This window comes from Polypterus senegalus, chromosome 13 (genome assembly GCF_016835505.1).
Source record: "Polypterus senegalus isolate Bchr_013 chromosome 13, ASM1683550v1, whole genome shotgun sequence".
Classification (NCBI taxonomy): Eukaryota; Metazoa; Chordata; class Cladistia; order Polypteriformes; family Polypteridae; genus Polypterus; species Polypterus senegalus.
The window spans coordinates 163,423,410-163,446,568 of record NC_053166.1 but is presented as its reverse complement, the minus strand read 5'-3'; the positions used below and the strand labels follow the sequence as shown (position 1 = coordinate 163,446,568).

Genomic DNA, 23,159 nt, shown 5'->3' with positions numbered 1-23,159 from the left:
GACTGAAGCAAACCATCCACGAAGGAAGTGGAGGTCTACCGACCAGCCGGGGGGGTGGGCAGCAAATCTGTTACTGAGGGGTGCAACTGCCACTTGAAACAAACGTCCTCAAAAATCAGGGCCTCAAACTGAAACAACAAAGTGCCCCAAGCACAGGAATCGCGCCCACAACCCGCCTCGCCACTCCAACGTCTCACACCAATGTCACGCCGGTGGCACTCAAATGTTTTAACGTGACGCTCGGCCGCCCGGCTCGTTACTAGAAACTCCCCAATGAATCTGCAAACTCGGCTGAAGTGACGCTGCTGGCAATGCCCCCCGAGCTCCAACTCGCCTCTGCTGCCTTTCGGAGAACATGGCGGGAAACATTGGCTTGGCGGCACTGCAGTCCCTACCACCTTCGCCACATCAGAGGAGCTCCTCGTCCTGAGGGAGGATGAAAGGAAGCTGGGTAGGACCGAGACCACCGGGCCCGAGGAACGTCGACAGCTCTTTACCATGGCATTGTGGGTACTACGAACAACGGTCTCAACATGACAACGCCGGACAGAGTGGAGAAAGCAGGAGGGGGACTGGGAATTTAAAGGGGTCTTGCGACATTAAAACACGCAGCAAGTTCAGCCACAGAGGTGCCCTGGCACAGAAGGTACAGCATCATGCCAAATCTGACATTCAATGCCAACGTCTTCACAATGGACCACTCAGAATGCTAGCGACTTCAAAGGCCAGTCTGTCTGCACGTTCCATTGGTGGTCCGATCCCAGGGGGTCTGCCCTCCTCTTACTGCCACCTACAGGCCTGGAATTTTCTCCTCGTTTGACAAATGAAGATCGGCCACCACACGCCAGCCGAATGGCCCCGTGGCGAGGCTGCACAGTACAGGGTGGTCTCACTCGACTCCGCAGGCCACGTCGGGAGACTGGCGCTCTCTGCTGTACCAGGCTGTACGGCTGCGTCCTCCTGGTGCTTCTGTTCTGCCAGTCTCCATTCCTCCTGCTTATACCTGTGCCCTTACCCGGGGGGCTCGCCTGCAGTGATGGCGCCACAGCCTGGACGTGTCGACGTGTGCCTGAACCCCCCGCCCATTTTGTTTGATTAGGACTGACAAGTGCCAGCCGAGCTCTCCAAGACACTTGGCACACTTGTTTGACTTTATAGCACGTCCACCGAGATGCCAACGAAATGACTGAAAAGTCAGACGAGACACTCGGTGGTCTTCGGGCGTCACCAGGCGTAGCTGGCAGTGACTTCGTCATAAATACGACGAGCGACCTGTGAACCTCCGGCCCAAACAACACACCAAGTGCCGTGGGCAGATGTGACGTCACCCGTCATGGCAGACGCCAACCGCTACACTGGTGGCTGGCGCCGAAGAGCAGGGAAGTGGTCTCAGACGGGGTCTAAAATATTTAGGTGGTCCTGCGTACAGAAGTCTAAGGGTCTTGCTGCAAATCTCCGTGGTGAGGCACAGGTCAGGGCAAGGGGGTCAAACCACCTGAGGGCTCAGAGGACCACAGTGACACTGGCCAACCGGAGTAATCAGCCCCTTGGTCAGGGATATGAAGGACCACCCAACGCGGACTCCAAACGAGCCTTCAGAAGTCCTCGGCTAAGACGGCCATCACGGCAGCACTCGGTCAGTTAGGAGTGACACTAGGAGGACGAGGAACTCACTGGGCAGAACTCTGAGCGCCAAGTCCTGCCCACCACCTGCTGAATGCCAAGCCGAAGTGAAGCACGGCCAGGGGGACAGGAGATGACCGGTCCGTGGGGACGCAGCCAAACACAAAGGAGTCCTGCAGGACGACCGGCCCGGCGTGACCATTACCAGCACCTCAGACCGGGCCACGGCTGGAGTGACCTTCGAGTGGCGCAGACTTCAAGGCCATGGAGTACATCGGTGGGTCCACACGCCAACCACCCAACCTAACGGGGCCCTGCCAGGAGGAATGGGACGAGCTGCCCAAATCACTTTACATTGGCACTGTGGGTCCACCACTGATGGGCGCAAACGGATCCATTTAATACCCTCTGAACACATGGCGTTAGGTGGGCTACAAATCTGGCCAGGTGCCTCTCGGTACCCCTGTGTGTCCTCTCTGGCCTCGGGCCACAAGAAGCAGCTCTGTAACCAAACAGATGGGCACCCAGCACAACTAAAGCTCCACGAGATCCAACACAACGAAGAGGGAGAGGGGACCCAAAGGACAGGACATTTAGAAGTGTGTGACACAGTGTCCAGACCAGAACACTGGGGGCAGCAGGCTGGACAAGCTGGCTGTGCCCCCACACTGACCGCCTCATTCAGCGCCAGAGACACAAACGAGGAGGGCAGGACAGTGACCATCGTCACCAAGAGCAGCATTGCCATGCCAGCTGACTGGCGAATGGGCATATTTTGGGTGCGTCACTGCGAGACCCAAACACAAAAGTGAATGAAGAAGATAAGCCGCACTCACCACGTCCATCTTGCTGGCAAAGCCAGTGGCACAAAATGGAGTCATCGGGTTGGGGATGATGGTGGTCTACTCAGAGGGCCAATAAGGTCTCACACACACGACTCTACAAAACACTGAAATGGGGGTCTTCAAGGAGGCAAACAGACGGGCATCCACTGGGCCTGCCTCATTTCTGTCACAGCTGGCATTCACAGAGTTTTTATGCTGCCAAGATGTACCATTGTGAGTGTGTGCCAGGGGGGTTTAAGAGTGTGTGGGTGCACATCAACGGGTCACACACACACCTTAACGTATTCTTGACCAACGGTGGGCTGACACCTCCACGTGACAGATGGGTGACACACAAGGCTGCCAATGTCACATGCCCACTCCCGTATTGGGTGTTATGGGGGTCTCTGGGCAATGACACCAAACACACGAGCAAGTGCAGCCTGTGTGACCGCAGGGGTCCGACTATCAAACGGAACACAAAACAAAAGATGGCACCATGTGATCAGGAGTGGCGTGGTGCCATCCTGTCAGATGACGAGAAGCCCACAACACCCGCTGGCTGGCTCAGCAGGTAACAAGGAGCACTGGTGCCGATTTGTAAGGGCACACGTTACGGACCCTCACTTCACCGTGTTGCTGCCCCCCTTCCTTTCTAGGCCTGCGCCTTCTTATGATCTCGGAGTGAGCTGGTGGCCCCTTCACAGACACTTTGTGTCACCAACTAAAATGTCACCCGCAGCAGAGAACCTCCAAGTGACAGAGTTAACAAGGCCACACCGTCACGCCATCTGCACTGACAAACACCAAGTGGTACTGAAGTGGCACTTTCACTGGATGCCCCCTATGCCACAGGTCAGTTTGTGCCACTCTGCTCTGCTGGACCTGCTCTGGTCAACTGTAAGGAGCAACAGCAGCTCAGCCGGGCAGGCAAACTCACCAAGTGACAAATGCGGCCCACCCACCTTGGCACCACTCACAGATGGCCAAACCTGCCCAAGCAGCAATAGCACCATGAGTCCCGCGAGTCAGGAGTGTCACCGATGCCCAGCTGGCACACCGCCATTGACCTCTGGGCTGGCAGTCAAGTGGCCCAGTCCGGTGAAGGGTCCCGTCTTCTGTCGCTTTAACACTTTAGACCTCGGGGGTCTGGGCCAGGCCTTCTCGATGTCACAAGTGCCCTTCAGGATCTCGCCATTGGGGCGACTCACATTAACGTCCAAGGGGGCTCGCACAGGCGCCATGGGCAGGGGCTCACCAACGGGGGGTAAGGACGCCCCTTTCACGACTGCATAACTGGCTGGTCCATACTACCCTGATGCCAAGAGTAAGGGGTCGGCACGCGGACAGAGAAGGGGTCCTATTGCAATCATGGGGGTCCTACAGCAGGGCATCGGGGACGTCCACCCGAGCTGGGCTGGCACAACGCCTTGAAGTCACGTCACGAGGTGATCACCAGAGATGCCAGGTGTGCATGCCACTTGACCTCCAGCAAGCAGCTGGCATTAAACGGTTTATTAGTCAAAAGCTCCAGACTGGCTGAAGACAGAAGCACATCCGCGATGGAAACGACGGGCAAGGCCGACGAATAATCAATCGATTGAGGACGGATGGACAGACAGACAGACACACACACGCCTCGCCATTCTGCCTCTTGAAACGACACGAAGGTGACCCTCCTGCTGCATGGCTCAAAAGCCCCCTCTAGCTAGGTACCAACCCTGGGCCTGTCATACGGGGGCATACCTTGCAAAACAACAGGGTGACCTGGCATCTCCCCGGATTGGTGCCCTGTGAACGTCTCATCCCTGGTAAGAGAACACGTGGTGGGCAGCGATGGCACAGCTGCGTTTCTTTATGGTTTAAATACTTTGGGGGAAAAGTCAAATAAACCCAATGACACAATGGGCGGGCATGCAGACAGACCTTGCAGTATGCCAACCTCATTTTCTCAATGACTAGATGGGTCTGCCCAGTCAGTCACCATCCTTACCTACCACACAACTTTCACAGACTGCCCTACGCCACCGTTTAAGACGTGCCACAGTGCCAGCGCGTCATTCTCAAGGCTATCACGATTAGTGCCCGGGGGTCCACATAAACAGCAGCCTGGCCTGGTCCGACAGTACAAGAGCTGCTGGAGGAGGTTTACCAGTCTGTGGTAGCCACTGTGGGGTGGTCTTCTGGGAAAGCTGCCATCATAGGGGTGGGCACAATGGGGGCAGTTGGAGAAGAGAGGCTTGGGTGCCATTACAAAACAACCCCCTTTCCAGGAGGTGCCCCCTTGAAGCACTTTTAGCCCCAGGCTTCTTCCTCCAGTGTGCCAACAAGTGCATCTGGGGCAGCGGGCAGAAGAGATGCCATCTGGCAGACTCCTCCCGACATCCCAAACTGAAGGTTTTTACACTTTATGTAGAGAAATTCCTCCCTGCGCTCAACAAAGTTTTATGTAATCAGATTGTGTATATTCTGCCTGGCAATGCCCTGCTGTTGATCACACAAAGCCTTGAATGCCCACATGGACTGCTCCAAGTCCAGAAGCTAGCGCTGGACCACCAAAATGGCAGCTCGGCACAGCCGTGTCGCTCTCAGCTGGACTGGGGTGGGCAGTTTTCAGAGTACTCACCTGCGCCAGGGCCTTCGTCTGACATTCAAATAGAGAAGTACATCATACGCAGTTCAGCAAGAGTGACGGGCCACGAAATGAGATGTAGGTGACAATAATGCCACCTGAGCCAATGGCCCTCACCTGCAGAAACTGCCAAGTGCGACAGCCCCACTTCACCAAGTCCTGTCGAGTACCCAGCAGGCGATCTGTTAACTCAGCAAATGACACAAAGCTAACTGGCATCGAGAAGGGCTGGAAGGGGAAACTCTGGGCTTTGCGCCTCCATCTTTTATAGCGCCTTCCACACCTCGTCCTACCATAAGGCACCCGGCGCAGCACCTGAACACACCTAGCGGTGTGCCGGAGGAGGAGGAGGAGGGTAAAGAAAGCTGCAAAAGCCTGGACGTGAGCAAGTCGGCCGACGATGGGAAGTCGCGGAGCGCCGACCGCGGCACACGAGGGCTGCTGCCCTGCTCCAGTGGGTGTGGTGGCTGCGGGGAACCAAGTTCGGCCTCGGAGGTGACGAAGACGCGGAGCAGAAACACTCACCATGCCCCGCGGTGCTCGCCCTTCTTCAGTAGCCGCTCTTGAACTTGGCAGGTTGACGCCTGCGAGGAAGGCTCATGCTCCGCTTCTCAGCTTGGACTGAAAAATGTGAAAACCACTCATAAAAGAGGCACCTTCGTCCGTGCGTGCCAGCCTGCCAGCGTCCGTAACGGGGATGTGGCCGCTGCACGGCTCGAACAGTTATCCGGGCAGGCGTACCAGCGGCGTGTTTCCAATAAAGCCTGGAAAAAAAACACAAACTCAAATCGTCCGCTCGTAAAGAAAACCAAAACCTTCGAGCATGAAACGCCTGCCGACTACACCCGCTCTTCTTCCAATAAAAGTCCGAAAACAAAGCAATAAACGCGGAACTTTAAGTTATTCTCTCCCGTTTGCTAAAACTGCAGCCGCAGCGGCAGAAACAACCACAGGCCTTCTAAAGCCAAGGCCTCAGCGCTTCCGCTCTGTGCCGCCCCGCCCGCCGGAAGTGAAGCGCAGCTCCGCGCCGCAGCAGCGCCACTACTCCAGGGCGGATGAAACCGGCTGCAGCCAGTGACGTAGCGCCACGCGCCCAATGGCATCGCGCGCACTGCGGCTTCGCGAGAGGACATGCGCAGTGTGAGCAGCGCCCAGGCGTTTGAACGGAGCGGCGGCCGGCACTGCCCGGCAGGACTTGAGGAGCTGAGCGGAGGGGCGCCCGAGGAGCTCGTTGTTAATGTTGACGTTCGTTACACCAGAAATAAGCAGGAACCCAGTCAGAAAAAGTCATTTAAGTAGGATGCGGGTAAACGCGTTGGCATTTAACTGGGTCACGTTCTGCTTGTCTCGAATGCCCCTTGTCGTAGTTTGTAACTCTTGCCATTTTAATGAGAATAAAAAGCGCGAGGTCGGTGGACCGACGGACGTGTAACTGAATCAACACAAAAGGAGTACGCGACGAATTCGTCAAGGTAACGTCCATAAGTAACCGAGCTGCTGGTGCTCAGATGAGGGCAGACAATGAAGAGATGGCCACCGCCAGGCAAAGCTGTTCGTTTGTATGTGTCGTGAACCGCAAAGCAGGCCCGCCGCCACTTATCTTTGGGCCTCGGACAGCTGGGTATGTGTGGGCCCCCACGTGCCAAGCCCTTCAGATACGTATACAAAATGATCGAAATGTAGTTTATCCGACAGTGTCAATGCTGCATTTATGAGTACCATACTTGATGAGTTCATCCTTCTCGCACATCGGAGTTTGACTGCGAGAAGGAAAGCCAGTGCTGACGGAAGCTCGTAGCGGAATTGAAACGACACGTTAATGAGATGGGCCGGCCTATGTCTTATCTAACGTGTAGCGGTACAATTCTACCAATGCAGTGAACGGGAGTAACATCTGAACGTTTTAATTAATATACACTCGCTCGCTCGCGCTTAGGGTTATCTGCGTGGTGTACAATCACTATGATAACCTGGTGTATCAACGTTTTCAGAATATCCGGGTGATTCACCCAAAACCAACGCACACTCGTCACTGCTGTAAAAGCACCAATAAACACCCCAGCGAATGAATTACCAAACTACGGCGACGTCAACATCCACGATAGTGCACAACAATATGGCTGCTGCCTGTGAGTGTGAAACGGGAGTGTCCAATCACAGCGACGAAGTCCATCCATTATCCACGTACCCTGCACAACAAACATGGCACTCGACGTCGGCTCTCCTTCGACTTTGACTAGCGTGCCTCACACGACACGAGCACGATATCGACTTGCGTGGCGCGTACGGCTATTAAAACACTCGCTTGCATTGTTGTAAGCTAAATGATTTCACGTTTCTGTTACGTGTAACTTGAATAATCGCCCGAATATTTTTCTACGCGCACAACATCAGCATAATAAAAGTCAAGCGTGGAGGGGCCCCCGACCAGAGTCCCGTCTGTCCCCCCCGGCGGCGGGCCGGCGCAAAGCACCGTGCAGCTCCAACAAAACACGCGCAGTGCATTGCCATTGGATTTGGGCCTTCGGCGTGTTGCAGCTTGGTTCTGAAAAGGGCACAGCTGGCATGTAATGGCCGTCAGGGCACTCCACTCACCGGGCACTCCGCTCACCCACAGTGTGTTCACAAAGCGTTTCCGATGTGCTGAAAGTCCCAAAGGTAAGTGTCATCCCTCGAAGTTTTCAGAGTTCTTTGGAGAAGCTCCGTGGGAAGGACTCCGCACGCTTTGGGCAGTTTATGCCATTCTGTCTGGTGGATGGGAAATGTCCGTAATCGTCATCTGCAGGTCCTTCCACACGCACTCATTTAAGTCTGGCCTTGGAGTGGGCCACTCAGGGACGTGTCCTGAAATCACTCCAGCATTGTTTGGGTCACTGAACCATAAGCCCCCTTCTGAGGAGGTCACCTTCAAGGGCCTCTCTGTGTTCAGCCGCCCTGGTCCTGCTTCAGCCTCACTACGAACCAAGAGTGAGGGAGCGACTGACAGCCACACGTCATTCAGGAAGTGGTCCCCGGACTGGGATATCCTGAGGGGTCACATAGTGAGAACATGGAGGAGGTTGGTGACTGCACTACTCACTACATCAACTTCTGGATGGACATTGTAGTTCCAGTAAGACCAGTATGCTGCTATGCTAACAACAAGCCATGGATTACAAGTGACATCGAGGAAGAAAAGGTCTCTTAAAGGCGTGTAGAAGGAACTCCGAGTCCAGCTCAGGGCGGTGAAGGAGCAGTACAGGAGAAAGCTGGAGCAGAAGTTGTAGAATAACAGCATGAAGGAAGTGTGGGATGGGATGAAGATCATCACCGGCTGCAGCTTGAAGCAGGGTGCCACCATCGAGACAGACGTGGAGAGAGCAAACCCAATGAACAACTTCTTCAACAGGTTTGACCACCCTAACCCACTCTCACCTCAGTACTGCACCCTCCACACATCCTTCTGCTGATACCAGCATAGGTGAGACATCCCCACCCACAGTTACAGCAGCCCAGGTGAGCAGAGAGCTGAGGAGACTTCATGCCAGTAAAGCAGCGGGACCAGATGGTGTATCGCCATGACTGCTGAAGGTCTGTGTGTTGGAGCTGGGGAGTCCTCTACAGCACATCTTCAACCTGAGCCTGGAACAGGGGAGAGTCCTGAGGCTTTGGAGAACATCTTGTATCACTCCTGTCCCAAAGGTGTCACGTCCTGGTGAGCTGAATGACTTCCGGCCCATCACTCTGACGTCACATGTGATGAAGACCATGGAGCAGCTGCTGCTTCACCACCTGAGGCCACAGGTCCACCACGCCCTCAACCCTCTGCGGTTGGCATACCAGGAGAAGGTGGGAGCGGAGGATGCCATCATCTACATGATCCACTGATCCCTCTCCCACTTGGACAGAGGCAGTGGTGCTGTAAGAATTCTGTTTCTGGACTTCACTAGCACCTTCAACACCATCCAACCTCTGCTCCTCAGGGACAAGCTGACAGAGATGGCAGTAGATTCACACCTGGTGGCATCGGTGGATCGTGGACGATCTTACAGACAGACCTCAGTATGTGCGTCTCGGGAACTGCAGGTCTGACATTGTGGTCAGCAATACAGGGGCACCACAGGGGACTGGACTTTCTCTGGTCCTGTTCAGCCAACATATATAGGACTTCCAATACGACTCTGAGTCCTGCCACGTGACGACACTACTATGGTGGGCTGCATCAGGAGTGGGCAGGAGGAGGAGTACAGGGACCTAATCAAGGACTTTGTCAAATGGTGCGACTCAAACCACTTACACCTGAACACCAGCAAGACCAAGGAGCTAGTGGTGGACTTTAGGAGGCTCAGGCCCCTCATGGACCCCGTGATCATCAGAGGTGACTGTGCAGAGGGTGCAGACCTATAAATACCTGGGAGTGCAGCTGGATGACAAACTGGACTGGACTGCCAACACTGATGATCTGTGAAAGAGAGGACAGAGAGGGCAGAGCTGACTATACTGACTTAGAAGGTTGGCATCCTTTAACATCTGTAATAAGATGCTGCAGATGTTCTATCAGACGGTTGTGGTGAGCGCCCTCTTCTATGTGGTGGTGTGCTGGGGAGGCAGCATAAAGAAGAGGGACAAACTGGTGAGGAAGGCAGGCTCTACTGTGGGCATTGAGCTGGGCAGTCTGACATCTGTGGCAGAGCGACGGGCACTGAGCAGACTGCTGTCAATCATGGAGAATCCACTGAAGAGGATCATCTGGAGACAGAGGAGCAGCTTCAGAGACAGACTGACAGACGGAGGAGATTCAGCGACAGACTGCTGTTACCATCCTGCTCCACTGACAGACTGAGGAGACCCCACACTATGCGACTCGGGGGGTAAACGTCATTATTATACATTAAAGTTATTGTCTGTTATACCTGCATTGTTATCACTCTGATATTTAATATTGTTATTATCAGTATGCTGCTGCTGGAGTGGGTGAATTTCCCCTTGGGATTAATAAAGTATCTATCTATATAGCGCCTATCTATCTATCTATCTATTATATAGCACCTTTCACATCTATCTATCTATCTATGTCATCCTCCCTCAGTTCAGGTCTGTCTCTCTGTCTCTGTCCCTGTCCCCTCCTCAGTACTTCAGCACAGGGTGGTGACAGGCAGGTGACAAGGAGTGCCCACTCTTGACTCTGTAGACTCCGTGCTTGGAGTTGCATTTCTGTCTCATCGGGCCAGAGAATCGTTCCTCTCGGCTCTCAAAGTCCTCTAAATGTCGTTTGGCAAACCCCCCGTAGGACAGCGAGGGTCTCCCATAACCACCTGATTGATGACGCGCCCCTGAGATGGCGGTGCTTCTCACAGAGGAGTCCCGAGGTTCTCTACGAGTGACCGTTGGGTTTTTGGTCACCTCCCTGACCGAGGCCCTTCATGCCCAGTTACTCGAGTTTAGTCAGGTGACCAGCTCAGGGACGAGTCCTAGTGGTCCAAATCGTTGAGGCCACTGCGCCCCCTGAACACTCGCAGCTTGTCCTGACCTGAGCCTTGGCACAACTTGAGGCCTACAGAGAGTTCCTCGGACCTCCTGGCCTGCTTGTTGCCCTGACGTGTGTGAATGGCGAGACCCCGTGGGCCATCAGTTCAGCTTGGCACAGGTGGTCTGCAGTCCCATTCTGGACACAGGATCTGAATACTTAACGATTGTGCGTAAATGATGGCGGTGACTTTGTCATGAGGGGAGAGTGACGTCTTCAAGTGTGCAGAAGGAGAGGGGGTCCGAGGACCCCACTGTGCACGACGATGCAGCAAGAGAGAGAGAGAATTGTCCAGAAGAAAGAAATTGTACCAGAAAGGGGCGCTATAAAGGGTTCAAGTCGTCATGGGGAATGTGGGGGCTTGTTGTTCCGGGGGTTTCCAGTTAAAACGCCACTGAGGCCTTCATGTGGACCTCCGTTTACTTCTAAGGAATTCCCATAAAAGGCCTTCAGCAGGCACAGACTCGCCCGTTAGAATCGGGGGCTCATTCCGAGATCCGTTACTAGGGAGACAGACAGGGAGGACCTGATTTGTCCCAGATGTGAAAATTCACTTTTTAACAAACAAACAAACAAATAAATAAATAAATGTCAGGAATTGCTAAAGAGACAAAGGGCGGCGGTCCAGCGAGGCACTCTAAAGGCGTCCCACCAGAGCCATAAAGGACCCCCAAGGCGTTTCTTGACACACGTCATTGGCTAAAGGTCCTCGGTGTCACTGACACTCTGCCACCACCAGGGGTCCACAGTGCGTCCCATAATCGAGTCTGCCCTTTTAATTAGCTTGGCTGCCAGCTCTGCCCACCACACTGGCCATCACAGACTCGTAGAAGATGTCAGTGCCACCTGCTCTGCCCTTTCTTAGGTACCCAGCCTGCCAGGCACATGACAAACTCAGGTGGTCCGTACTCTCGACATGCACAACATCTCGTTCCTGCCTGATGCCACTTGGTGGACCCTGTCGTGCGTGAAATTGGGTCTATAAAAGATTTTAAAGCCGTGCCAGAGTTCGGAGCGGTGGGTTGCCCGAGGACTTTAACCCCAAGGGCAGGACGTCCTGAGCTCGGAATTTCAACACAACATTCAAATGGAAACCAATAAGTGAGGATACGACGGATCAAACTCGGTACCAGGCTTGTGGACCCGCGGTCAGTTTGTTTGTTGAGCTGCACTCCCGGCGCCCCTGATTGTGACTGGCGCGGGCAGATGTGCCCCTGGGGTGAATGCCCGGCGCTGGACTCTGACAGTCTGAGTGGAGGGTTTGCTTACTTGGTGGGATTCGTTTTGTTGGTCCTTTCAAGTTTTTAAAGTGCCGGTGACGTATTTATGAGAGGGTGACGCTGGCCTTCTGCGCTGCTTGTCACAAATTGTCATATTCAGATACGATGAAGAACGCAAATGTCATAGAAAAAGGGAATTAAAAGACCAAACACACACACACACACGAGTCCTGAAGTCCTCACAGTGCCAAAGACAAGGGCTCAGCTCAAGGCCTGGTCTGGACGTCGAGACCCGCCGGTCACCTGACTCGGCTCAGAGGCGCCACGTGTCCCATTGTGGTACGAGTGACGTCACTCGCGGTGTCACATCAGGAATGGCGTTTCACTTGCAGGCTCAGCCCGAGGGTCTGCGTGAGTCGATTCACCTGAAATGGCAGCGTGTGTGACCTCGGGTATGTTTGGCATCACCGCTGGGTTGTTTGTCTCACCAAAAATCATATCTGCTGCACTGGCACAGGACCCCCAGCAGGCATAGGCCAAGTTGACTGGCATCGAGGGGCGGCCACATTGGCAAAGACATCTGCAAGTGTTCCAGATCTCCACCCAGTCTTGTCCTGAGGAGAAAGGTAAGGCCGGGCATAACAAGCGCCACATCAGATCTGTGGGGGGGCACAGGGGGGCTACATGTTAATTACTTTGCTGTAATTGGCTACTTTAACAAAGATGGTGTGGTGATTGGAGGACTTGCCAGTTTCATTTATGCCAACATTAGATTAGGACAACAAGTGGGGGACATTTGTCACATGTGTGTCTATTTATTGTAATAAACCCCACGGGGGACAAACCAGGACCCTCTCAATGCCCCTGTTGGTCCGGGGTATCTGACTTGGTGCTCACATAAGGGGGCACAAACACGACATTGAAGGACCGGAGAGTGACAGACAGAGCTGCAACGCCACCCGGTGAAGGACCACTCGAATCTAACGTACAGACGGGGGGCGCTGTGTGCCTCGCCGTGGGCTTCGGGAAGGCGGCAGCTGCTGCAGGGAGACCACCGGCCGGTTAGCTCAGTTGGTTAGAGCGTGGTGCTAATAACGCCAAGGTCGCGGGTTCGATCCCCGTACGGGCCACGACAGAACTTTTTAAATAAAAATGAACGACAAAAGGCCGCATAGGCAGCGCAGCCCCCCCGTTCCTCGCCAATAGCACGTGACTAGGGGGCTTCCACTTCAAACCCACGAGGTGGCTGTTGGCTCGGCCCCCCTGTGATCTCTCCCGGTCCACCGGCGTACAGAGGGCACTCGGCGGCCGGGGGTCCGCCTCCAACCACAGGGGGCTCTCCCTTAACGACAGTCGTGTGCCAAGGGGAGCAGGAATGAACGCGCCGGTTAACGTTAACGCGCATCTCCCGTGTTACTTGCTTTTTATTTGTAGATTGCGAACAAAGGAAAACAGACGGCGGGAAAGCGTCGCCATGTGCTTAAGCTGAAATAAAGTGTAAAGTCGCTTGGAGGGGACACAGTTGGAGCCCCCGTATTGGGACCAGTCAGCTCTTTTTGTAACGTTGTAGCGCCATCTGGTGGCCATTGACGCACACTAGACTGCGCGGGACGAGGAGAAGCTTATTGGGGTCGAGGGGCTCGTCGCCCCCCCAAGTCACGAGAAGGAGAAGAGCAGCTGCCTGGCAGAAACTTCAGAGCCGTAAAACAAAGCGAGGAGAGTCCGAGAGTTTCGTGATCATCGCCATTGCGGACGTCCCAAGCTGATCGTTTTCATGGATTACTCTTTCCTTCTCGTTTTATCTCTTTGTAATATTTATCTTATCATTCCAGCAGTGTCTTTGAGATGTCGACAGTGTTAGGGTGCCTGCCACCTGAGAATATAAAGCCAGCTTTGATTAAATATCCAAATGAGCCCAAGTGCCCCCCTTTGTAGAGAGCATCCTGGTGCCCACCTTGTGAAGTACACTGTAAACAATGTCAGTTAATGTAACGGTAAAAATACTGGAACTGGTGAAAAGTAAAAGACCTTTTTTGAAATAAAGTAAAGTCCCCTTCCGTTCCACTGAAGTTACCTGTGTATCTTAGACAATACGTTTCATTCTTTTGTTACAGCCAAGTTCTGTAAAAACCATCAAAATATGCTAAATACCGTTTACTGATGTATTACAATTACACTGAAAAAATCGGTTGATGTCACCGAATAAAACTGTTAAATAAATAGCGAAGGCAGACAACCGGAAAATGTAAAGCGCGATATTTGCATAAGGACACGCCCCCTTTCCCATATTGTGCCTGGTGACCCGAATACCTTTGAAAAGTCGGGAATCAAACTTAAACTAAGTGAACAAACTCTCCCTAACCAGCGTGCTGAAGGGTTTTGGAGGGGATTTCTGGTGGGTTGTATTCGATAAGCTGGCACACATTTTAGGACACCAGACGCCGCAAAAGCAAACGTCACTTCCGCACCAGAGAAGGCGCCAGCATTGACTTGTTTTTAATGTGTTTGATTTAACGGCACGTGTTTGCTGTTGGCTGTCGTTACTTCGCTGATGTAAATGTGATGTGGAGGCTACTGGGCTTTGACCCTCCCAGTACTTTCTAATGGTTTATTGATTGGCATATTTATTACACTACTTGAATTTCTGGTTATGGCTAAACGTACCCTTCTGATGGAATGTGTTGCAAAGAAAGAACAGTTTTTACTACAAAGTTATACCGTGGACCTAAAAATACGAGAAGGGTCTGGCGGCAGCCTGCAATACCTAGGAATTTAGACACGGAACGCCCTTCATATCACGGAACGCCCCCAGCGCTAGTCACGGAACGCCCTCTGATGTCAGTTTTAAGACGTCATCATTGTTTTTGTCGGAGTCCGGAGGAATGGTGGACTTAGAATAAATCTTTCTGAAAGAGTTTCGAGGAAAGAAGAAGAGTTTGTGTTGGAAATTAAGATGGCAGTGAGTTTGTTGCAAGTTGTATTAGTATTAGGTAATATTATACTTTACTGCTAGGGTACGAATTCTACCACAGTGTAAAAAAGATGTTGAATCAACTTTCAGGTTCCGTGCAGTACTAAGCGCTCTAAGAAAGTATTAACAGTTAAACAACAAACAGGATGGTTTGTGTAGCTGATTGTTACAGCGCTAATCGGAATACTCGATTCTGAGTAGTAAATCGACGGATTCAGCAGTCAATAAGTTTTTATAACAATTCTTATAATATGCAACTGACCGTTGTTGAGTATAATTAACCATAGCGCAGTGTAACGGACTGTAATCAAATATAAGTGACCGTGATTAAGTACTTATAATTGCCAGAATATCATTCACCATTTGTCCTGTATATCACGTATATGCAAGTTAATCAGAAGCAAAACCAGTAACCATAGTAACCATAGTAACCTGGTATTTTAGATATCAAAATATATTTCAGAAAGACAATACAGAGAGATTGAGCCATTATAAGGTAATGTTCAAAGAGAGCTTATTGTTTGCCTACGTTTCTAAGACAAACACAGTTAATGGTGGATATACTGGTTTGTCAATTATAGTAATGTTGGTAGTCTGAAGTTTGAATATACGTGGGTCACTTTAGATGATCTTTTTTCATAGTTCTGTATATATATTTACAGTACATAACTGAACATTTTAATAAGTAGCTACAAACAAAGGGCAAGTGTGAATGTAATATTTAATTACCTGCAGTTCAAGAAAGTTCAAATTAGATTGTAGACAATAATGAGGAAAAGAACAGCCAGGACAGAATCACGTTGTTGTTGTTGTTGTTATTATTATTATTTATTTTCTAAAGTTCTTTCAATGATAGTCCAGTTTGTTTGAACTCTTAAAACAATATTCAATGTTTCATGTCCACCTCTCCTGCATTCTTCAAAAATACTGCTTTTGAAGTTTTTTTTCAATTGAAATAAAGTGAAGTGATTGTCGTCGGACATGTTTGTCAGTTTTAAGAACTTTATATCTATTTAATATTCACCAGAGACACAGACGTATATTGAAGAGCACAGAGGAACCTCCAGTTGTGTTTGGTGTATAAAAGATCAGGTCATGTAGGCCTCGTCAGCCACTTACAGAGCCACAGCAGGACAGCGGTGCTCCATTATGGGATGTGAGGTGTTCTAGAAGATGTCTTGTAACTTGTAAAATGGGATTCATTGACACTTTTAATACACTTTAATGCAGCTAGATATTCACCTTAACGACATGATTTGATTTGACACAATAGTATACGGTGTTCTTTATAACCTTTTGAAAAGCTAGCTTGGAATAATTTTAGATGAATTAATTCATGACTGTGTATTAACAATTTTCTCTTTTAAAATATTTAGTAGAATATGACAAAGATCATACTACAAATACTTTAATTTTTCAGAATGTAAGTGTGGAATTACATTGCCTACAATTGACAGGCAACATAAAGTATATTTTCATACATTTTTAAAAGCATCATTGACAGAATCTTTAATTAGTTTGTTCTGTTTAAAAGAATAATAGGACAGGATTTGCTTGTTTTAACTCTATTAAATTTAAGGATTATCTGAATTTCTTTTGTTAAGTTTTAAATGTTTAGCAAAATAATTCTGAATATGAACCTTTTTTTCTTTGTACTGTTTCAGGTTTTAAAATATTCAAGTGTTCACTGAACTGCCAGGGATGAGGCCACCGCCATTGCTGTTATTGTCAGAAAACAGCAGTTCATAAAGATCAGCTCCTCAGGCGCTTGTCAGATTGTGGCAAAGGTCCTAAAGTGCTCCCTCCGCCCTCCATGCCCATGGCACCGGTCGCCACCCAGTCTCTGCCCTCCGTGCCCACTGCACCAGTCACTGCCCCGCCTCTGCCATCTGAGCTCAAGTTCTTTGTTCTTGATCTTTGTTCATCTGTTCAGTTCACTCAGTTTGAACCTCAGCCCAAATCTCCCAAAATGAACATTTCAGCAGGACTGCTCCTTATTTACTCTGTTATTTCTGTCACCTCGTGATGACTGCTGCCCACTTGAACTATTCTTCTTTAAATAATTTGATCCTAATAGTTTTCACTAGGTGGCACGGTGGCACAGTGGTAGCGCTGCCCCTGCGTGGAGTCTGCGTGATCTCCCCGTGTCTCCGTGGGTTTCCTCCCACAGTCCAAAGACATGCCGGTCAGGTGGACTGGCGATTCTAAATTGGCCCGAGTGTGTGCTTGGTGTGTGTTTGTGTGTGCCCTGCGGTGGGTTGGCACCCTGCCCTGGATTGGTTCCTGCCTTGTGCCCTGTGTTGGCTGGGATTGGCTCCAGCAGACCCCCGTGACCTTGTAGTTAGGATATAGTGGGTTAGAAAATGGATGGATGGATAGTTTTCACTAAGCTATTGTGTAAATAATTCATAACGGCACAGCAGTAAAACATCCTCAGGGTTCTAAAATATCTGTAATGGTGTGCTGTGGTGTCGTGTGTGAAGCCAAAGTCACTCCCTTCATTAATTATTTGTTCATTTAAAAGATGATATGATCTGATGTTCACTATTTCTCTACCTGTTCTATTACTAATAATTCTACTCTTGTAGTCTGAAATGAATATCATTGTCATAAAAAGTGATGAAAGGCTCCAGCTACATTTTGGTTAAGTAATTCTTTCTTCTGTGTGATAAAATTATTAATTGGCACATTTTCAGAATTCAATATTATTAATCCAGTTCTCCAATGATATTCCATCTGCAGAGTTCATATCCACTGTGTTTTTAATAAATATTAATCTAATATAAATCAATTTTGACAAAACACATTTTATCTGTAGGTAGCTGGAAAGAACCACAAAGAAGGGAATGTGAATATCAATGTGTGCTGCTAGTATAAGACAGAAAACACACACACAGAGATGTCTGCTGTACTAACTAATCAGCTCTTCATGTGATCAAATCTACCGACTCAGACCGGCAGCCTGGACTGCTCACAGTAAGCTGAGGACACTCCGCCAGTAGTCAGATGTGAACGTTGATTTCAAATCACAACTTGCTGTTTTATTTAGTAAACTCTCTACATCGCCACTGGAAGAGCATTTGACTTCAGTCAGGCCAGCGGTTCAAGTGGAAGATTTGTTTGAATGTTGTGATTTGTTTTATTCATAGAATTTATTGTAATTTCTGATTTACATTTTTTAGGAAGACATGCCACAAATTAGAAGATGGAGGTGTCATCTCCTACTTCACAAGGCCAGCATTAAAGGTGTGTAACTTCTGAAGCTTTTTTTAATGAAAGATCAGTTATAAGAAGTTGTCAGCTTACAGTATTTCTAATTTATTTTTATCTTCCAGCCAAGACTTTGCTCTTCACTTTCCACACCAGAAGGACATTCTGTGCCCCCCAGCCAGTGCTTCGTAATTAGCAGTTGAAAAGTTTTCTGACATTAATTTTAAATATTAGAACTTCACAAAAAGACTTTGACCGACTGGTCACACAGCAGGTCTCCGGTGAGGCCGTCAGTAACTTGTGATTCTCGTCAGCCCTGTGGTGTGTCAGTGGTGTTATGGGGGCAGAGAATGGTGGTCTTAAAAAGGAGGGTTTGTGTTCTAACTGATTTATTAAATGGCAGTTATTTCTGCTTCCAGCAATTCCAGACAAGATAGGAGAGAGCGACGACTTTTCTCTCCCCCATCCTTCTTCTCCATTACTAAAGAATATGAAAATGTTGACTGAATTATTTCTGCCAGTCCAGTCATATTCAGCATATTTAGGGTTACATTTAGTTAGCAAATTGTACCTCACAAAGGCACAGCCAGTCCTGTCATTCAGGTATGTCGTGAAATGAATCTTACGTCTCAAACACAGCGAGAGAAATCAATCGAGCTGAGCATCTCTACGACATGCTGTGGTCATACTGGTGTGGTCATACTGGTGTGGTCATACTGGTGAGTTCACTTCATAAACCACTTTGATTGTTCTTTGGGTAAAAGTGGAGTTAATTTAGTGTTGATATCCCTAATAAAGTACTTGGCAGTATTTTGTTTTTTTCTTTTTCATAAAAAGTCTTCATTGATCCAAAACCTCCTGACTGCTTGTGACCACCTGGATGCCAACGCAGTCCACCGGCCAAGAATTCTGGAAATGGACGAGGATGAAGTCACAAACACAATTGAAAAATAAGAACAAAGGGAGACGATGAAGAGACTGAAGAAGTCATGTCCACCCTCTTATTTACTTTTCAATGCCTGAAGGACATGAACTTCTTTCTTGATGAGATACAAGTTAAAAAAAATATTCCCATCAGTTGCTGCTGTTCGACGAATTTGATTTTTGTGTTTTATTTTCTTTTCATGTGGAAAAAACCTACCGTGATGTCATTGTGTTCAGTGCACTTGATCAGTGGTTCACTGTAAAGAAAAGTGGGGATGGACTGGCGTTCTGACCTGCTTCAATAGTTCATTGTCTACTGAAATGACCGATGTGATGGACGGAGGACACGGGTGGATGTCCTAACGGGGATTGTGTGCTTTATTACTTTAAAATAAATTCATATTTGAACCTGGATCTTATGTGAGTGTGTGTGTGTGTGAAGGGTGTGGGTGTTAAAATGCCCCCCACAGGTTAGACTCCCCTACAGTATGTGGTTATTATAAGAGTGTGTTTTAATACATCACTTTAACTTTCAAGACCTGGACTGTTGGCTTACAAGTTCAAGAAGGGAGTCGAATTAAAAGTAAAAATTAGTTGGGGGAAAAATCGACAGCCCTGGGACTGAATATGAGAACCACTGTATGAAACAATGCCGTGTCACAAATCAGGATTATTAATATACTGTATATAAATATAAATATAATATAATATCTAATGATAATGTGTGTGTCCGGACACCACACCAGCTCCATCATTAAAACTGCTGCTGCCATCACCGTCATAGGCCTGATCACCACCAGTAATTAAATGGCTTGTACACAAGACAAGAGGTCTACCTGCTGACTTGGTGGTCCGAGGACAATCTGACCTTTCATGGCCACAATGTAAGGAGCAGGTCATAGACGTCAGAGAATGGATTACGCTGTGGTTTGTGTTTGTGGGGTGCTGTGGAAATGGTGAGCTTGTTTCAATTTCCTACACTAACAATCACTGCTGAACTCAGGAGAGAACAGCACGGTCTGCCTATTGCCAAGTTCACCGATGCCTTCCTGAGACGTCTCACAGGTGCTGTCTGGAGTCCATCTTCACTGGCGGCATCACATCCTGGTAGGGCACACACGCTGGGTGGTGAATGCCACAAACTATTACTGGCACCCAGCTGCCTTCTGTCCAGGATATCTAGAAGACATTCTGCTAAGATTATTAGACACTCGGCCATCCTGCACACGTGTTTGTCTTCATCCTCCCTTCTGGCAAATAGTAAAGGACCAATGGCGCTAAGTATGGCTTGAAAGAAAGTGTTTAGTGAAAGAGTTACTGGACAGCCAATCATAAGAAGAAGAAGACGAGGTAGAAATATACCTGAATATGTAGCTCCACTGTAAATTGTATTCTATATCTTTGTTGAGTTTTATTATATTATTACTGTTCTCGAGAGGCGTGTACAGTAAGTAACAATATTACTAATATAACAAGACAATAAATACTGAATGTTTAATGAGGAGATCAAGTCCCTGCTGAACGCACACTGTAACTGATCCACTATTTATTAATATTAGTAGTTGTAACAGTTTTTGATATTTATAAAAATTTGACAAAAACGACGACTCAAAGACAGTTTGAGTTAATGTTGGTATAAGTTGGGTCTTTGCAATCAAATTAAATGTTGCACAAAAAAGGGTTAAGAACAATCACGATTGTCTCAAACTGAAAAGTTGTTAAAAAATGTTAAATGATGTAAAATCTACTGTCTGTCACCTGCCGTTCAATTGATATGGACGTGACATCCAGTATTTGACACATGCAGCTTTTAGTAATGAAAACGTTGATGGATCAAATCAATAAATAAATAAATAAATAAATAAATAACTGACTGTTTCCTAAAATGTTTCCTTGTCAGTTTAAAAACTCATTTTATATGTAGCGCTGTTTTTGAAAACCTTCTAAAAATAATGAAGCTTATTATTGTTTCACATGTGTATAATTTTGCAAGTGGGAATATGAAGTACATTTATAGATTGAAAATCTCTAGCTATGAGTTTCATGAGGCACATTCCGTTTGAAACACTGGATAGTAATAAGATTTGTTACTTTTACTATAATGTAACACTTCAGGGGAAAACGTAATGAACAACCATTCAAAATAGTAAAAAAAAAAACAACCTAAAACTGTACTTTATATCGACGAAGAGTTAGAATCATGAAAGAGCTTAGAATGATTTGATAGCACAAGTATGAGACTGGAGGTCATTTATGTTTGACCAGACAGAAAACTCTTGTAATTTGTACAACTCCACCATCTCCAGCGGTGTTTCCCAAACTCGGTCCTGGTGAACCCCTGTGACTGCAGGTTTTTGTTCCAACCAGCTACTGTTTTTAATTGAACTCCTGGGCTAATTAAGTGAACTGATATTTCTCAAGTTCTGTGTTTAGGGAACAATATATTAATTTGAAAACTAAGTTTGCTAAAAAAAAATGTAAAATGTACCAAGCAGTTATATAGGAATAATGTTTTTTTCTTTAACAGTATTTTCATCTTGATTTTCATTCTACTTTTCTAGGTCTTCTAATTGTTTAATTCATTATTTACTAATTAGTGGGTCTGACTCTAAAGTAGTGGCTTTTGATTATTCTGCGTTTGCCTGCGTATTGCTCTGCTTGTTTTTAATTGTCATTATTAAGATATAACGAAGGGAAAAACTGCACAGAGAAAGGGTAAAATATAATGAAATCAACAAAAGAGTTAAGCATTATAGCAAAAGCAGAAATATTTCTAAATATCTTATAAATGTAAAAATCATGCTGCTAAGCTTTTCTGAATGTTGAAGAAAAATACCAGCTAATTAAATGAGATCAGCGATATCAGGTGTTGTCACTGATTAGGAATCTGGTTGGAACAAAAACCTGCAGCCACAGGGGTCCACCAGGACCGAGTTTGGGAAACACTGATCTCCAGCGTACTGTGCAGCGAGCGCATCAACACCGTCTCGCAGGGGGCGTGACACGAGTGACGTGAGAAAGGGCGTTACGATAAATTGCGTCATTACATGCGTGTGTACTACTGGATGTTGTGCTCTGAAGGGCGTTCCGTGAGGTATTGCAGTCTGCAGCGTGACTCTGTTGGAGAAATACTGCCACCTTTATTTATTACGGTAACCCAGCTGGCAGTATTTTACTGTAAATGTCACGTGATTTGTTTTACAGTGTATGCCAGTCGGGTGGCACGAGTTCAAACCTTTTCAAAAGCTGTGCCAGTCCTGCAGTTTCTATTGTTGGGCCACCCTGACTGATGCCAGCCTGCGGGCCGTGTGTCCCGTGGCCGCGTATATTTCTCTCTTCACCCCTCATATGGGGGTCTCTCTGGAGTGCGGTGCCCTCAGGTCTCCAGGTGACCACTTTGAATGCGCCGTATGTCGTTCTTGAGACCCCCTTTGATTTTAATGGGGTGGCTCTCCGCTTTAGTCCTCTCTGTATTTGGGGAGTCAGGATTACGTCTGGCTGGGGTTCCCATTTCTGTCACCTTCCCCAGTTTCTGTTATTTTGTTCGTTTAGCACAGAGCGGTTTCGGTGGTCTTCCTCTCCCATTTTAACTGTCCGTCTGTATGAATATTCCTGTGACGCTCGATGCTCCCCACAGTGACACAGCCGCCACACGGCAAAAAAAAAATTGTTACAGTAAAAAAAAAGTGTTCATTTGAGATGAAATGACAGTAAATCCAGAAAGGCTACTTGAAGGTACAGTAATTGTACCGGGCGCTGTGGTGGGCTGGCACCCTGCCCGGGTTGGTGTTGGCTCCAGCAGACCCCCGTGAGCCGTTAGTTGGGTGGGTGGCGCGGCGTGTCGGCTGTGGACTCTGACGCTGCTCGTCGTGCGCTTGACTTCCACTTCACTCCGTGATCAGCGCCATTCTTAACTGTTGCTGTTCCATCGGCGCGATATGATGACGCAGCGAGTCACGTGACGCCGGCTAACCTCAGGGAACCAACCAAAGAAGAATCAGCGGACGATCGTAGATGAGCACTCGCTACTTGAGATGTCGATAGATAAAGCAATCAAAGATGAAGAAAACAAAAAGTGCTGTGAGCGGCGCTGGCATTGAGAAGACGGAAGGGGAAAAAAGGAAGAAAGAAAAATCATCAAGCAAATTTGAGTTTTTTCATTGCCAGCACTAAATGGGCATCATCAGCTTGTGTTACCTTTATACATACAATCCAATTTAAAAATCTCAAAATTGAAAACTTAGTTGTC

General features: G+C 48.3%; 1 protein-coding gene and 1 non-coding gene across 3 annotated transcripts in view; one reads left to right on the top strand and one right to left on the bottom strand.

Annotated features, from left to right (window-relative positions):
- xpo6 (exportin 6) overlaps positions 1-6,099 on the bottom strand; it is a 30,206-nt gene extending 24,107 nt beyond the window's left edge. Inside the window, exon 1 of one of the 2 annotated variants that reach the window (XM_039774600.1) lies at positions 5,605-6,099. In XM_039774600.1, the coding sequence (XP_039630534.1) occupies positions 5,605-5,607 (3 nt within the window). In that variant the 5' untranslated portion in view covers positions 5,608-6,099. The remainder of the gene's footprint in view (positions 1-5,604) is intronic. The other variant, XM_039774598.1, reaches the window with a different exon arrangement.
- A 6,762-nt stretch (positions 6,100-12,861) lies between these two features.
- On the top strand, positions 12,862-12,935 carry trnai-aau. The gene has a single exon. It is a non-coding gene; the product is annotated as a tRNA-Ile (tRNA).
- The last annotated feature ends 10,224 nt before the right edge of the window (positions 12,936-23,159 follow it).